General features: G+C 42.1%; 1 protein-coding gene across 2 annotated transcripts in view; it reads left to right on the forward strand.

The window, feature by feature from the left end:
• Positions 1 to 287: 287 nt before the first annotated feature.
• CDIN1 (CDAN1 interacting nuclease 1) overlaps positions 288 to 14,971 on the forward strand; it is a 255,301-nt gene continuing 240,617 nt past the window's right edge. For both annotated transcript variants that reach the window (XM_054972153.1, XM_054972154.1), the window contains exon 1: positions 288 to 539. In XM_054972153.1, coding sequence (XP_054828128.1) covers positions 439 to 539 — 101 coding nt within the window. In that variant the 5' untranslated portion in view covers positions 288 to 438. The remainder of the gene's footprint in view (positions 540 to 14,971) is intronic.

A 14,971-nucleotide genomic window follows, 5' to 3' on the forward strand; every position in this document is an offset into this window, starting at 1 on the left:
CCTTGCAGTTTCTTGCCCTGGCAGGAGACAGCACTGAAAGCGCCGACTAGCCGCTTCGCTCTCACTGAGCGCACAAAACGCCCCAAGGAATAGTGATCGCCTATTTCTGCGCCGAAGACAGACCGCGTTCCGGCCGCCCATCCTCCTGCGCGACGCTCCCCGCTCCTCGGCCGCAGCTCCGCCACAGAGAGAGGCCGAGCCATCGCTCTCGGCGTAGAAACGCCAGGGCGGAGCTGAGCGAGCCGCGCATGAGCGCCTGCATTCCCTGGCTGTGGCGAGGGCTCGGCGGCCTCGGGGCAGAGGCTTTCCTCGGGGTTGGCGCGCTCTTTCCATTCTTCTCCCTTCCCGCCCTCACGGAAGCCGTTCGCCCCTCAGCGGCCACCCCCGCGCGTTCTTTTCAAACTGCGCAGCTCCTCCTCCCGTGAGGGAGCGGGAAGCATGAAGCTGAGCAAATCCCAGTATGAAGAGATCGCCCAGTTCCTGGCCCACATGCCCCCCACTAGGCAGAGCCTGAGGAAACTGAAGAACAGATTCCCCAGGTAAGTCCCGAACGGGCGGCCGCAGTTTGGAGCCCGCCTTCGCTCGCTTTTCAAGGACGAATCCCGCCCCTTTCCAATAGGCGCCTGTGGAGTCAGTCGTCGGACGCAGCTGCGGACAAATCGCCGGCCAGTAGGCTGTGTTCTTTTTAACCGCTCGGCCTCCTCTGTGACCACGGTCTTTTTAGAGAGAAAAAAAGGCGCGTTTGGCGTATGGTTTAGAAAGCAGGTTGCACGCAGAACTGTATGCTCTTTGAGGAAATACACGGCCTGAACAGGAATAGAGGAATGCAGCCCGGAAGAGGAGGGCTGTAATTCTTCCTGAGCATTCTTATTTGGAAGCACGTGTCACTGAATTTAGTAGAACTTCCTTACTTCCATGTAAACATGGATGGGGCTGTAAAAACAAAGCGGGGACGATTTTTTTGTAGGAAGCTGCCTGCTTTTTAGGATGCCTGAAGTAGATCATTAGTTTTTCATTAGTTGCCTTACACGTTAACCTCAAGGCTGTCAGTATTGCTAAATTGTCACACCTTTTGTGATTATTAGTCCACCTTTCTTACTGAGACAAGGTGGATTACACAGTGTGAGTCAGTACAGTCAATTTCAAAGACATTTCAATGAACACTGTAATAGGGTATATCAATGCAAATGCACAAAGTTTAAAAACTAGCAGGAATCCAGTATAGAGTTGAAGAAATGCTGAAACAGAGCATAAGCAGTGCTGAGACTCACATATTTCCCATCCAACACAAATTTCCCATCCAACACAGACTCTGAGCAGTGTTTGCTCTTCATAGGATCCTATCTGTGTGGAATGCATATGTGGATATAGAACAATACATGTAAAGGACGAACATGGCTCAGCCCATGTCTTGGACTGAATACACTGGCCTACCTGTACACAGTGATCATAGTATTGGTACGGAGCTGAGGCTCATACAAACTATATTCATAGGATCTGTCCCTGTGATCAGGAACAGTAGAAAGCAGTTTTCCTGACCACAGGGACAGAACCTATATACATGCAGTGTTTAAGTGCATGAACTCTGTGCCCAGATAGTGGCAAATGGGGATAACTGAGCTAGAGATCGCACACTTGTTGCCCTGTTCCCTTGTACCCATCCTGTTAAACAGCTAATGGCCCTTTCCTTCCATTCACCCTAGCAGGTTCTTGCACTACCATTCTCTGGTTCTGTATTTTCATTTATTGCTACAGATTATTATCCTCACCACTCAAGAATGTAGTAAAAGGTTGGAGATTTGCTTAATGTAAGCAGTCAGATTATTAAAACTAAAGTGATCTGAATATACAATTCAGAGCAATTCCTTCCCAGGCTCTTTTCCTGCTTCCTTTACAACTGTTGCACTTCTGCTATTTCAAGAATATTCAGCAAAGTTGAAAAAGAAGAGTGAATGATAAACTGCTATTATCAAATGCAGTTATAGTTTATATGAACACACTGTGTGAAAAACCGGTGTTCTAAATTTGCCATTGTTCTTCAAACAAGTTCAACAGAGCAATCCTTATCAGATCTACTTAAATCAAAAAGAGTCCAGTAGCACCTTTAAGACTAACCAATTTTATTGTAGCATAAGCTTTCGAGAATCAAGTTCTCTTCGTCAGATGCATGATACTTAGAATCCTGGTGGTGGTGGAGAGTGCCTTCAAGTCAGAGTCGACATTTAGCAACCCCTACTAGGGTTTTCATGGCAGGAGAATAACAGAGGTGGTTTGCCATTGCCTGCCTCTGCAACTCTGGTCTTCACTGGAGGTTTCCCATCCAATTACTAACCAAGGCCAACCTTATCCACCGTATGGATTCCTGGCCAGACTCACCAGCTCATCTGGTGCTACTGTTCTCTTGACTGCCTCCAATGCTGGCTTGCAGTCCTCTTTGTGCTGGCACCTCCCTCCTGTTGGCTCCTGAAAGGGAAAGGAGAGTTGATGATTCTCCCCAGCTACAGACAAATTTTTATCTTTTTTCTTAGGAAGATTTTTAAATCTCCAGAGAAGTATTAAAATATTATTTTTTCATTCTTTTCTAGATATTTGGAAAGGAATTATTAAAGGAGTAGACATGCATAATATTGATACTGTTTTACCATCATACCCACATCTCAAGCTGTATGTTTTCTAGAATTTAGGACAGGTTGCTCCACTGAAATTTCAATATTACATTTATTAATTGGTAATACAGCATTGTTCAAAATTTAAGATTTAGCCATATTAATCTGCTTCAGAAAAGACAACAAATAATCTTGTGGTTCTTAAGACTAACAAGTTTATTATAGCTTAAGTTTTTACAAGCCAGAGCCCACTTTACTATGAAATGGTCAGCTAAGTAGAAAAGCGTACTATATGTAGAGAGGAAAAAAAATGTAATTTCTCAAAGTGAAGCTAAAACATTAAGCAATGCAAAAGAGTATGTCACAGTACTAAGCAGACCGTATATGGATACTTAATCTTCTCAGTGGGTGTTACCGTTATCAGTCCTTTTCAACAAATAGACATAACAAGTTCAATAATTTGAACAAACATCTAAAATGGAACAATAATTTGATGTAGTATAAATAATTCTTTTATAGGATTTATTGAGAACAGTGTTCACTGTGTGGAATTTGCTGAAGAATTCCACTGTGAATACTCCACAACAGGGATTCCCAGCCTTTTTGAGCCAGTGGGATACTGTTGCAGGAGGTGGAGTCGAACCCCCTATATGGCTGCTACAGGAGGCAGAGACAAACACAGTACCTCCCTGCTCACATTACTAAAGAATCACATGGCAACCGTGCAGAACACAAGCAGGTGACTTATTCTGAGTGAAGCCACTGATCTGCCAAGCTTGGTATTATCTGTACATTGATTGGAAGCATGCTCTAGCCAGGGGCCCCCAACCTATTTGAGGCTGCAGGCATCTTTGGAATTCTAACACAGGGTGGTTGCACAACTACAAAATGGCTGCTGCAAGAAATGGAGCCAACCACAAAATGTCAGAGTGAAGTTGTGCATAAGCCTGATCATAACTCTTCAACATTTCAGGCAAATCTCCATTTAACAAGCTATTTTTTAAAATGTCCACAGTGTTTTAAACAAAATTTCTGCATACACACCACACAAGTATACATATTGATCTATCTAAGAAACAGGCATCTGACAGAATCTGTCTTCATTTTGTGGATATCTAACTCGGCCATCCCCTTCACATGAGATGAGAGCCCCAGCCGATCCCTCCCATATTTTAAAAATACTTTTTGTTACAAAAACATGGCTCCTGTGGGCACCACATTAATAATAATAATAACAATAACAACAACAACATTCGATTTATATACCGTCCTTCAGGACAACTTAATGCCCACTCAGAGCGGTTTACAAAGTGTTGTTATTACCCCACAACAATCACCCTGTGAGGTGGGTGGGGCTGAGAGAGCTCCAGAGAACTGTGACTCGCCCAAGGTCACCCAGCTGGCTTCAAGTGGAGGAGTGGGGAATCAAACCCGGCTCTACAGATTAGAGTCCCGTGCTCTTAACCACTACACCAAACTGGCTCTCATTGAGACTCTCATTGAGGACCCCTGCACCACAATTTAGTCTTCCTTTCAAGTATTGTTTATTTTTTAGGGTCTGCTGAAATTGCCTCAAAGACAGAAATGATCCTTTGTTTTGTTTTGTTTGTTTGTTTGTTTTCTGGTATTACCATTTTGAGGTGTGTTCATTGGAGTGTTAACTGATTTGTTTGGTCTTTGTAAAAGGAAAAAGGACGTTGTCTGATGGTGAACAAGCTCTTAATGGTATGGGTGATGTTATTGGGTTCCATAACAGTATTTTTTGTTAAGTCTGGGGCTGAGCTGGCACTAAGGTATGTTGCATGAGTTTGTATCTCTGTTAGATAGCTTGTCGTTGCTGGTTGATTTTGTGGAGGCTTTCTTTAAGCAAGGATATGCCTTCTACCTAAGGCCTGTGAAAGAAAGAATAATCTTCCAGAATGGGCAGTAGATCCCTCAAATGATGTTGGGAAGATATTACTTTATCTGCTGTGTGTTTCTTGTAATCCTGGTGATCTCAAAATACCCCTTTAGAGATCCCTGAATACAGGTCAGCAAATTAGGATGAGTCTTTTAGTTTTTAGAATACTACAAGTGGGGGACCCTCAAGGACTCCTGGAGGACATCTCATTCCCATCTATGGCCTCTTTCCCTTCCCTGGGCCGCATGGGCTCTCACCCTTCTCCTGCTTCCATCTCTCCTCCTTACCACTCTCCTTTGCTGCCCCCCCCCCCCCGTCATCACATTCCCCCTGCCTGGCAGCCTTTCCTATGGCCTAGCTGTGTGGTGCTGGCTGAGCCAAGACCCAGTTGCATGGTGAGAAACCTACAAGGATTTGCTGGGGGTACTTCAGTTTCCCCTGAATCTCCTTCCCTACACAATTTCCTCTTTCCTCCTCTTGACAGTCTCCATATGATCACCTTTCCCTATATCCTTCTCTCCTTCAAACCGAATAAAAAACTTAACTTTTATCTGCTCCCATCTTCACCTATCTTTATTAATTTACTTGATTTATAAACTGCTTTTCTTCACGAGGAGGACCCAAAGCAGCTTATATCACTCTCCTTGCTTCCATATTATTCTCACAAAACCCCTGAAAGGTAGGTGAGGCTGAGAGTGTGTGATAGGATCAAAATCACCCAATGAGCTTCCACAGCAGTGTGGTGATTCAAAGCTGGGTCTCACTGGCTTTTGTTGTGGGGAGTGGGCTGCTGTCGAACAGTAACTAGCAGCCTGGTCTTAATGAGTTATGCAAATCAGGTGGTATCAAGTCACTCGGTGTTTGCCTCTGCGCCTGCCCCAACGAGTTCTCCCTCAAAGGCTAGAACTGTCAGACTGTGGCTTACTAAAAGTTGCAATCCAGCCTATCTTTTGCAATTAGACATGAGTCCATTGGTTTCAAAAGATTTTACTGAATATAAACAACCATTATAGTCCACTGACCAAGATGCAATATCTTGGCTGGTACACAGGTATTGTTACGAATGACAGGCAAAAGTTAAGGTACAGAATAGCAAAGCCCAGCAATTCCCATCCTCCCCCCATAGTTCTCAAAACAAGCGGCTTGAAGCTGAGAGAGTGAAACTTTCCCAGGACTGGAAAGGCTGTAGTCAAAACATTCCTCTTCTTTGAGATAACTGTTTCTGGGTTGCTTGTCACCTGCAAAAGAAGAGCTTAAAACACTGACAGGATTAAAATGGAGTCTGTTTGGTTAGATCATACAAGGAACATAGTCAGACCTGACAAGAACAGCCCTAGAAAGGACTCTGATCCTCCCCCACCTTTTACTGACAGAAACCAAGCCTGGAATGCTGGCTAAACTGTTATGGTTGCTTAGCAGCAGCCACTGAGGGCATCTGGTTAAAGCTAATGCTGTTCCTTTTATCATTTTGGGTTTTTTTAAGGCCCCCCGATGTATTTTTTTAGATTTCAGATATTTTTGCAAACCTTGGGTATTTTTCAGACCTATAGGAAGATCTGGCTTGTCCATTCATGGCTCCAGTCTCCAGATTTAAGTATCCACAGATCAGGGCCAAATTGGCAATTAGTATATATGATAGGTGTCTAGGCAAAGAATTGGCATAATTGCAGTTATGTTATAGGACTGGGCTATAGTTAGTGATGTGTGCTGTGGATGGTAGCTGGATACATGTATGTGTTATGATCTGTTTTTTGAGATAAAGCTTATATGTGCCTTCCGTGGTATATAGTAGTCCTTGACAAATTTTCTTTGGCTCAAGGAGCCAGCCCTGAAATTTAGGAACCATCTAATTTTTCAGTCATCATGATTTTGTATTTAATGAGCATTTTCTAATTATTGATGCAACCAATCCTAATCCAAACATTGCAGTACATAAAAAATATGAGGGAACCCTAGTTGTCATCAACACAACATAAACTGATTCTGTAACCCTAATTAATTTCTCCCCGATGTCTCATAATTTCATTATTGCTTAAATAGGCACCATTAACTTGAATATTGGAGGCAATATAGAAAACAGTTGTTTAGAAATTATTTATTTGTCATTATTGAATGATGTAATGTTAACACATAAAGAAACACTGACAGAAACTTAATGCTAATTTATTTTTGGGTCATTCAAAAAAACATTCTGATGTGAAATGATAAACTTTCTTCTTCCACTGAGAATTTCTGAGAGGTGCTACAATAGATGCTACATTGTTGATAATACCAGGTACCACAGTGAAATTTCTAGGTGCCATGACAACCTGTTGCCTGGAATTTGAGCCCTTTTGTTGAAAGCTGACCTGCTGAAAGGAATGTTTCAAACTTATGGTGAAGTCAGTTGGAATTTCTTAAGAGCCTGTTTTCCATGGGCCCAGGAACTGAGGAAGAAATTATCTAAATCAGCCATGAATATGCTAACATACAGGGTTGCCATGTTAGTTCTCATAGCTGAAGATACAATCTGGAACAGCTGTGGATATGGACAAATTGGTAAAGCTGTAGCTGTCTCTTGTATTGCTTAACACCATAGCCTCTGTACCCACTTAATTGACCAGTTCATGTGTCTGATGTATTGGACTGACGAACAGACAGAAGCTCTGACCAACAAAATCTTAGATGTTGCACTTGTTAGTAATTAAGATGTATCATTAATGTGCCATTGTTATAAGTCAGTTACTGTTAAAAATAATTTTTATACTAAACCAGATTTTATTATCAAAATCTTTTTGCATGTAGTTACAGTTCTAAACCAGTTTTTCATTCCTATGCCACATCTGAAGAAAAAATACATTTAAATATCACTTCAGTTTTTTTAACCAAAGGGTAAGCTATATATTTTTTTAAAAAAATCAGGACGAAACCATCTTTATAGCAGTAAGAACCACAGTAAGTAAAGTTGCAATACTAAGTATACCTGTTAGGGAGCAAGTTCCACTAATCTCAATGGGATTTACCTCTGAGTAATGCTTAGGGTTGTATTGCACAGCTGTGAGAGCTCAGTGGAGGCAAATGTTAAAACACTGACATTAAAAAGCACTGATTTGGTTTTTATTATATATTTTTGAAGGTATCTTTGTTCATATAATAGAAAATAGTCTATATTCTAGATTGATGGGAAATTCTAGATTGATGGGATATTCTAAATTGATAGTAAAATACATTAAAAAATCTAAGAAGGAATGGTTACTTTTATGTTTTATGTTATAAATTATTTCGAACTTTGGAAAAATTATATCAATTTTCAGAATCTTCAAAAATTCACCACTAAGTTTTACATAATTTGGAAATTTCTTTAAATTTAATTTGTGAGGACAGATAATGTACTAAAAATTGTCAGATGCCTGACAGACCTTGTGAATATCATAGTATAATTTATGATATTGATAAAAAGCCCATGAATATTTTGGGAAATGGAGCTTCTTCTTTGTGTATCCACACTGTTATACAACTGAAACTTTGTAGAGATTTAAAGTTCTGTCTTAAATGTATCTCATTGCCAATATTCCTAGACTCTAAAATGGAAATATTGTACCTGTATGCCAATAAAGTTAGAAATCTTGATGGTTTTATGATGGATGCAAGCTGTCCATTAGGAAATGGCCTGAAACCTCCAGCTCTCCTTTGAAAGCTCTTGAAGCCTTTTAGATTAAATTAATCTTGAAGCTTCTTGGGGCAGTTCAACATAGGTAGAACTTTTTCCATATATAGCTTCTGATGAGTTGAAACTCATGCTGATATTTAAGCTGTCAGACAATTTGTGAAATGTGTTAAGGAAAAACACTCCTAGAAAAATAAAATATACGAGCAGAAGAAAATACATGCAGTACTGAATGTTAACTACTGTATTGGAAATATACATTTCATTGGCATGTTTAACAGGTGTAATCAGGCTGCAGTTACAAATTATTCTGGTGTACTATAGAGGAATTCATTGAAAAGTGCAGTCGGAGTTTGTAGGACTTGTTCTAGATGATCAGGGACCTTGATCAGGGACATTATAATTATTTTGAATGGTAAGAAAGTGATACAAAGCTAAGGAAAATATTTTTACTAAGAAAGCCAAAGCCTTCTATTGTGGCATCTGTATAGTCATAGGCAGATTCATTAATCATTTTACACACAAGCACTCACTTTTTTCTTCAACTTTTCTCTTCAAGTTTTTTCTCTTTTCACTTTCAGTTTGAGTCTCTGTAGTACTCCAGAGCCTGTGGCACAGAACAACTCTTTCAAAGGCAGGGCAGAAGAATGTTGTCATTGACCGTATTTCCAGTTCTTTTGGAAGCAACAGGCAATTAGAGAATTGTGTTGACTGCCTGAAGTTTACTAAACAAGCAATATGTAACTGATCTACCAGGCTACAAGCCACCTTTTGGGAGCAGGCCGTTCCAGCCTTTGAGGCAATGGCTGCTGATTATATCTCAACTCTCCAGAAACTCACCTGTGCGGTAACAGTGCTGTCTGACACAAGAACCATTGATTCCATGTTCCTCAGTATTGAGCCAACTGACACTTACCGAAGTGGTTCACCCACAGATAATCAATGCTCCCAAAGCCTGTTCTCCCAAAGACTTGCCAAGGCATATCTACTTCTTCTTCTCATTCAAAGGAGGAAGATGAAAATGCATCAAGTCAATAAGTCGGAAAAGGTCTCAGGCTGATCTTTGGTTCATCAATGACTGATGCTAAAGCTCTGTCTCCCACTGAAAACATGAGGATGTACACAGAGTAGCGAATTTTAATGTACACCTTCTTGGGACTGGAGATAAAACAGCACTCTCCAAAACTTCAGGCCTAGTCTCATAGATGCAGACAGCAATGGCTACTGCTGCTGCCCTAAGTTGCCAGGGCTGGGTGTGCTGCACTGACCTCTGAGGCTAAAGCGAGTATTGATGACTTGCCCTTTGAAGGAGAAGCCCTATTCAGCAGCAAGACTGACAATACCTTAATGAAGATCCAGAAGCTAAAATCAAACTACTCACTCTATGGGCTCATATCTATCACCTACACATCTTAAGATGTTGATACAATGGTCCACATCTTCTAACGAAGACAGGACATTCTACTCAGATCAGTTTTGTCACTCAGGTCCTTCAGTAGTACTCAGTCTGCGGCTTGCAGAGAGCCACCTTCACAATTACCATTAATCAAAAGAGCTACATGACTACTGTCTGCAACAATACCAGACATACCATAATATAGGGTAGAACTGTAAATATTAAATATATCATTACAACGATGTTTGTTGTGGGTTTTCCGGGCTGTATTGCCGTGGTCTCGGCATTGTAGTTCCTGACGTTTCGCCAGCAGCTGTGGCTGGCATCTTCAGAGGTGTAGCACCAAAAGACAGAGATCTCTCAGTGTCACTGTGACACTGAGACACTGCCACAGGTGGTATGTCAAAGAGCCACATAAGGCTCCTGAGCCACTGAGTATTGCTGCTCTAAATCATTTGGTGTCTGCAAGTAGGAGCTTTGACTTCAACCTCTACTTTCACTCTCCAGCTCTTGTGAGCTTGATACTTCACTGTTCCCAAAAAGATGGTGGTTTTTGTCCCATCGTTGGTCTGATACGGGGCAGTTCAGTTAGGATGGTGATCCTAGCAACTATCATTCTCCTTCCAGGGATCTTGGTTTGTTTCTGCCAATCTAAAAGTTGTCTACTTTCACATCTCAATCTGGCCACAACATCACACTTTTCCATATTTTGCTGAAGGAGATGCCCACTACCAGTACAAGGCGATATCCTTTGGATCCTGCACTGTTCCCAGGGATTTCACCAAATGCATGACACTGGTTTCAGCACTCCTTTGTCACTGAGAGATAACAATTTTTCTTTAGATGGATGACTTCCTCACAGCTCCCTCTCATCTCTCCCTGTACATCTTAAGTATTTTTGACCTACAGAGGGGAGAAATCCTATATGTACTCTATGTACCTTGCATTTTATATATTGAAGCATTGAGCTCTTGCTCTCTCTTTGCTTCAGTTATACCCCTAATCTTAATCTAGTAGCCAGATTTCTTTATTGATCACTGATTAAGAGATTGCTGTACCTCACGGGGGCATCTCTGTTGTAGTGGTGCAAGGATCAGGTCTTTCCAGTGCTGGTTCCATCACAACTTCCAACCAATGGATTCACAGAAGTAAGTAAAGAAACGCTCATCAGCAGTGCTCAAAAACTTTACCTGGTGGGGATGGCCTTTACTAATATCACAGTTCCCTTTATACGACCAGCACCTCAAGGTTCTGTTACTATAGATGATTCTTTGTGGGAGAGGGGTGTACATTGTGGCAGACATACCATCAGTCAACCTTGATGCATAAAGACTTGCAGATAATCAGAAGCTCCAGAAGGTTTATGTGGATTTGTCTCTCTAGTCTTTATTATTTTCTCCCCAGGCTGAAGGGAAATGTAGAGCAGTTGTCTGCAGACAACATGTCACCGAACGTTACATAAACCAACAGGTTGGCAATACCTTTGTTGCTCTGTCTTGCCTGTCTTGCAGCCTGTGGGAAAGATGCATTAGGTACAGTGTCACACTTGTGGCAAAAAGGGAATATGAGGAGCATATTGCAAAGAACATAAAGAAAAACAATAAACAATTCTTTAAATATATTAGAAGTAGGAAACCAGCTAGGGAGGCCGTGGGGCCCTTGGATGACCAAGGCGTAAAAGGATTACTAAAGGGTGATAGGGAAATGGCCGAGAAGCTGAATGCGTTCTTTGCTTCTGTCTTCACTGTGGAAGATAAGAAGTGCATGCCCACTCCGGAAGCACTGACTTTGGGAGGGGTTTTGAAAGACCTGAGTCACATTGAGGTGACGAGAGAGGAGGTTATGCGACTGCTAGATAATTTAAAAACTGATAAATCACCGGGCCCAGATGGCATACATCCAAGAGTTCTGAAAGAACTCAAGTGTGAACTTGTAGATCTCCTCACAAAAATATGTAATCTGTCATTAAACTCTGCATCTGTTCCTGAGGACTGGAAGGTAGCTAATGTTGTCCCCATCTTTAAAAAAGGTTCCAGGGGAGATCCGGGAAATTACAGGCCAGTCAGCCTGACGTCAATACCGGGTAAGTTGGTGGAAACTATTATCAAAAATAAAATTAGTGGGCACATTGATGACCAAAAGCTGATGAGGAAAACTCAGCATGGGTTCTGTAAGGGAAGATCTTGTCTCACCAATCTGTTAGAGTTCTTTGAGGGAGTGAACAAACAAGTGGACAAGGGAGACCCGATAGATATTGTTTATCTTGACTTCCAGAAAGCTTTTGACAAAGTTCCTCATCAAAGGCTCCTAAGTAAGCTCAGTAGCTATGGGATAAAGGGCCAAGTCCTCTTGTGGATCGAAAACTGGCTAATTAATAGGAAACAGAGAGTGAGCATAAACGGGCACTTCTCACAGTGGAGGGTGGTGAGCAGTGGGGTGCCACAGGGGTCGGTATTGGGTCCAATGCTTTTTAACTTGTTTATTAATGATTTGGAATTGGGATTAAGCAGTGAAGTGGCTAAATTTGCAGATGACACGAAATTGTTCAGGGTGGTGAAAGCCAGAGAGGATTGTGAGGCACTCCAAAGGGATCTGTCGAGGCTAGAAGAGTGGGCATCCATGTGGCAAATGAGGTTCAATGTAGCCAAGTGCAAAGTAATGCACATTGGAACCAAAAATCCAAAATATAAATACAAGTTGATGGGGTCTGAACTGGCGGAGACTGACCAAGAGAGAGATCTTGGAGTCATGATAGATAACTCACTAAAAACGTCAGCACAGTGTGCGACTGCCATAAAAAAAGCTAATGCTATGCTAGGGGTTATTAGGAAAGGGATTGAAAACAAATCAGCCGGTATCATAATGCCTCTGTATAAATCGATGGTGAGGCCTCATTTGGAGTACTGTGTACAGTTCTGGTCGCCACACCTTAAAAAAGATATCATAGCACTGGAAAAAGTACAGAGAAGGGCAACTAAAATGATTAAAGGGTTGGAACACTTTCCCTATGAGGAAAGATTGAGGCGCTTGGGGCTCTTTAGCCTGGAGAAAAGACGACTGAGGGGAGACATGATAGAGGTTTACAAGATAATGCACGGGTCAGAGAAGGTCGAGAAAGATGTGTTTTTCTCCCTTTCTCACAATACAAGAACTCGTGGGCACTCTATGAAATTATTGAGCAGTCGGGTTAGAACAGATAGAAGAAAATACTACTTTACACAAAGGGTGATAAACACATGGAATTCGTTGCCACAGGAGGTGGTGGCAGCTACAAGCATTGCCAGCTTCAAGAGGGGACTGGACAAATATATGGAGCAGAGGTCCATCAGTGGCTATTAGCCACAGGAGATAGATGGTATTCTCTTTGTGGGGAGGTGGTGCTCTGTTGTCTTGGTGCTGGAAGGAAGGCAGTGGGAGGGCTTCTGGTGTCCTGGCCTCACTGACAGTCCTTTAGATGGCACTGGATTTCTAGCCACTGTGTGTGACAGAATGTTGGACTGGATGGGCCACTGGCCTGATCCAACATGGCTTTGCTTATGTTCTTATGTTCTTATGTAATCCACATTTCTAGCAATATCGTTTTGCCAGATATGCTCAGCCGCAAGGGGAATGTTGTTCAAGAAGAGTCCCTGACTGTAACTTATTTGATACAGTCTTTCACTGATGGGGCCTGGAGGTGGACCTGTTTGTCTCAACAGACAATGCCAGATGTGAGAAGTTTTGCACCAAAGAAGGATTTGGGGGCTGTGGGACTGCTGGTTGAAAGGCCATCATCTCACAAGGTTCCAAAGTTTTAGACCTGCTGATACAAGACTGTAACAAACTTGACACTTTGAACTTGGTGGCCTAGAGGAAAGTTTGGTAACATTCAACAAATAATGAGATCCAGCACATTCAACAAATAATGAGATCCATCTATCTGTCCAGGGACTTCCTTCTTAGAATATATCCTTCACTGCTTTTCTCAGGTATAAGGTATACATCTTTCAAGGTCTGCTTGGGGGCAATCTGTGTCATGCCCACAGATAAGGACAGCTTCCTATTTGTCCACCTTGCCATTAAGCAGTACTTCAAAGGCCTCTCCAGGGTTTATGCTCCAATCACATCATCCACACTATCATAGGGGAGCCCTTCTGCAGCCTGATTCCAGTGCAGCCATCAGGATCCAGCATTCTACCTTCATAAGACTCTATGTTCTAGTTGTCTAAGCCAGAGCAAGGCAGGGCTAAACATTCTCTTCTCCTACTTCTAACGTGTACCACCACCTTGCACCAGCATGAATGAGCATCTGTGAAAATGATCAGAGAACCATGTGCAGCCTCCCCATCTCTTGCCATATTTACTTGAAAAGAAGGCCTCAAATGTTTGATGACTCCCTTAAAAATGTTCTACATGCACATACAAAAATTACTACCTGACATAACTGTAACTTGTATGCAAATGGTACAATAGATACAGTAAATCATGCCATCCTGTTGAGGCATTTGGAGACAGAAGTAGATATCAGGGGCTGTGCCTTGGACTGGTTTAAGTTCCTCATGGAGCAGACTCAAAGGGTTGCTGTGGAAGACCAGCTAACTTTAGTGTAGTAACTACCTTGGAGGGTTTCACAGGGTGCAATCTTAACCCTTGTGTTATTCAACCTCTATGTAAAGCCTTTAGGAGAAATTGAAACTGAACTCAAACAAGACGGAAGTGATACTAGTTGAGAAGGCAGAGGTGTTAAATAACATTGTGCTCCCCACTTTCATTGAGGTTCTGTAGATCCTTGCAGACTCAGTTAAGAGCTTAGGGTTGTATTGGATCCAAAATTGCTGCTAGAGAAGCAAGTTAATACAACTACAAAAATGTTGTCTTCCAACTCAGCCTCCTCTGGAAAATGGCCTCCTACTTTGATCACCTGATTTAGCCACCTGCCTGGATCCGTATCATAGTAACTCCAAGACTAGATTGCTTTAATGCACTCAACATAGTTCTCCACTCAAAGTTAACATGGAGCCTCCAGCTGGTGCAGAACACTGCAGCTCAGTTATTATTAGGCAGAACGTACATATTCCCATTGGCTAGCCAGCAGTTACAGAGCTCAGTTGAAGGTTTTGGCTATCACATACAAAGCTCTTTATGGCCTTGATACCTCATATTTGTGGGACAGCCTCTCTCCCTAGCTCAGCCATGGCAGCTTCACTCATCTGAGCAGGGCCTTCTGCAGGTGCCATCCTGCAAATGGGCAAAATCAACTGCCCATACATTTGCATGTCTGTTGTGCTCCCACCTTATGAAATGGCCTGTCTGATGAGGTTAGCAGAGCTTCCAGTCTTTTGCCTTCCCATAAACTGCAAAACTAATTATTCAGGAGGGCTTTTTTACACAGGTAGGAGGATCGTACTGTAAGAAAATGGTTTACAGAGATGGTAGAAGGATAG

This window comes from Eublepharis macularius, chromosome 2, assembly GCF_028583425.1.
Source record: "Eublepharis macularius isolate TG4126 chromosome 2, MPM_Emac_v1.0, whole genome shotgun sequence".
NCBI lineage: Eukaryota > Metazoa > Chordata > Lepidosauria > Squamata > Eublepharidae > Eublepharis > Eublepharis macularius.